This window comes from Panthera leo, chromosome A1 (assembly GCF_018350215.1).
Source record: "Panthera leo isolate Ple1 chromosome A1, P.leo_Ple1_pat1.1, whole genome shotgun sequence".
NCBI lineage: Eukaryota > Metazoa > Chordata > Mammalia > Carnivora > Felidae > Panthera > Panthera leo.
The window spans coordinates 125518133-125520816 of NC_056679.1; the positions used below are offsets into that span (position 1 = coordinate 125518133).

At 42.3% G+C, this 2684-nt stretch overlaps 1 protein-coding gene across 2 annotated transcripts; it reads right to left on the reverse strand.

Moving 5' to 3' along the window:
• Positions 1-1007: 1007 nt before the first annotated feature.
• ACTBL2 (actin beta like 2) lies at positions 1008-2138 on the reverse strand. 2 transcript variants are annotated; one of them, XM_042939507.1, is made up of 2 exons: positions 2010-2138; positions 1008-1883 (listed from the first exon to the last, which is right to left on the reverse strand). In XM_042939507.1, exons 1-2 carry the CDS (start codon positions 2136-2138, stop codon positions 1008-1010), a joined length of 1005 nt encoding a protein of 334 aa, XP_042795441.1. The 2 variants fall into 2 exon arrangements, with proteins under 2 accessions (XP_042795441.1, XP_042795433.1); XM_042939499.1 differs by having other exon boundaries at positions 1008-2138.
• Positions 2139-2684: the final 546 nt, after the last annotated feature.

Sequence of the window (2684 nt, forward strand, 5' to 3'; positions counted from 1 at the left end):
GCATAATAAAGCAGAATTATTCTAATTATTTCCTAGAATAAAATTGGAATTACTCTGTTGGTACTAGAATTTATAATTTACTAAGAAGCTGCAGCTATGGTTTCCTGACAGTAAAATCCTTGATTAGAGAAATATCCAAAATTATGGCCTATGGAAATTATTCAAGATATGTTATTATGCTAAGAAATAAAAATAACATTATCCTTGTCAAACCATAGCAGGATGACATTAATTTGATACTACATTTCTATTTTAAAAGTTAGGCAAGTTGAATGAAATTCAATAAGTTAGACATTAAAATATGTATTTAACAAGCAGAACTCCACTCTGAGCTGAAAGTTTAGTTGATTTATAAACAACATTAATGGAATATTGGCTGTTTCATTATGCTTATTTAATAAGGGAAACAATTAAAATATGTAGCTACTAGAACAGTGGCTATTGGGGAGTTAAGAAATTCCCATTTAGACAGCCAGATTTAGTGTCTTTTAAGATATAATATTTCCCTGGTGCTTATGTACATATGGACAATATTGATCCATATAATTCATTATCTCTATACAAAGTAGAAAAGCAAAACAAAAATACTAATAAGACATGTTTGCTAACATGCACATTTTTATAGCGTTACATGGCCAGCCTGTTGTTGAATATTTAAAGCATAAAATAGTTTCTAAGGCTTAGTAATGCTAGTTATCCATTCTGAAAGGAAATTTCTCATAATTTTACTCCTTGTCGCTCATTTTCACCTAAGCATGTCAATATTTCTTCGAACCCTATAGGTAAAGAGAATAGAATACAGTATTAGAATTCTCCTTCAGTTCATAAAGGCCAAGATGTGGTTAGCTGGGCAGGAGCCCACAATACTTTGATGGAGATGAGTTTGCTGGCTCTACACTAGCAAGAGCAGAGTGTTTACCTTTACTCAAAGGAAAGTGGATAAAAGCAGTACCATCACTGTGACCCAGAGAAGGGAAAAATGTAAACCTACTAGCATGGAAGACCATTCAGAAACATTTTCTATGAACTATGGGAGGACCAGCCTCATCATATTCCTGCTTACTGATCCACATTTGCTGGAATGTAGACAGGCTGGCCAGAATGGAACCCCCAATCCAAACAGAATACTTCCTCTCTGGGGGAGCTATGATCTTGATTTTCATTGTGCTAGGTGCCAGGGTTACGATTTCCTTCTGCATTCGGTCAGCAATGCCAGGGTACATTGTGCTGCCTCCAGACAAGACAGTGTTGGCATATAGATCCTTGCGAATATCCACATCACACTTCATGATAGAATTGAAGGTTGTCTCATGGATCCCACTGGACTCAATGCCCAAAAAGGAAGGCTGGAAAATGGATTCAGGGCATCGAAAACGTTCGTTCCCAATGGTGATCACTTGCCCATCAGGAAGCTCATAGCTTCTTTCCAGTGAGGAGGATGCAGAAGCACTGACCATCTCTTGCTCAAAGTCCAGGGCCACATAGCACAGTTTCTCTTTGACATCACGGACAATCTCCCGCTCGGCTGTGGTGGTGAAGTTGTAGCCTCGTTCTGTCAGAATCTTCATGAGGTAGTCAGTCAGGTCTCTGCCAGCCAGATCTAGACGTAGAATGGCATGAGGTAGGGCATAACCTTCATAGATGGGCACGGTGTGAGTAACTCCATCACCAGAATCCATCACGATGCCTGTGGTTCTCCCTGAGGCATAGAGAGACAGCACAGCCTGGATAGCTACATACATGGCTGGTGTATTGAAGGCCTCAAACATGATCTGAGTCATCTTTTCCCGGTTGATCTTGGGGTTGAGGGGTGCCTCGGTGAGGAGGATGGGATGCTCATCCGGTGCCCCACGGAGCTCATTGTAGAAAGTGTGGTGCCAGATCTTCTCCATATCATCCCAGTTGGTGACTACTCCATGCTCAATGGGATACTTCAGGGTCAGGATGCCTCTCTTGCTCTGAGCCTCATCCCCCACATAGCAGTCCTTCTGACCCATGCCTACCATGACCCCCTGGTGCCGGGGACGCCCTACCATGGAGGGGAAGACAGCCCGGGGCGCATCGTCACCACCAAAACCTGCCTTGCACATCCCTGATCCATTATCTACCACCAAGGCAGACAGCTCATCATCAGTCATGGTGCTGGCTGGAATCTTCCAGAGAAGTGAGCAGAAGTTAAATATAGAGTAGATAGCAGATTATGGTGTGCAAGGGAGAGGATGAACAGGCCGAAACACTCTGGAGAGGGGATCCTGTGCTGTGAAGACAGGTATTTAAAGGTGCACGCTGGCCCCACCCATGTCTTATCCCACCAGTTCCCAGCATTTCTGCGTGGGGTTGCCTTTGAGGTATTAATAATGATGATGGTGATTATATAAATCATTAGGAGACCTTCTTTCATAAAGAGAAAATTGACTATCAAGTGGCCAAATCTGAGGTTACTGTAATTAGGCAACCCACACATGGTTGTCAGCGTGCTTTGGCTAAGTCTCTAGATAACTATGATGATGCAATGGGGGATATAAAAGCAAGATGAAAGAAAGCTAGTGTGAGGTATGGGTAACATGGCTGGAAGGACCAATCCCTCCTCACTTTACTCTCTGGGTCCATTTTCTCCACAGTAGCTTTAACTTTTCATTCTTAATATATTGTTCTTATGAGGAGCCGAACTCCGAAAACTTCAC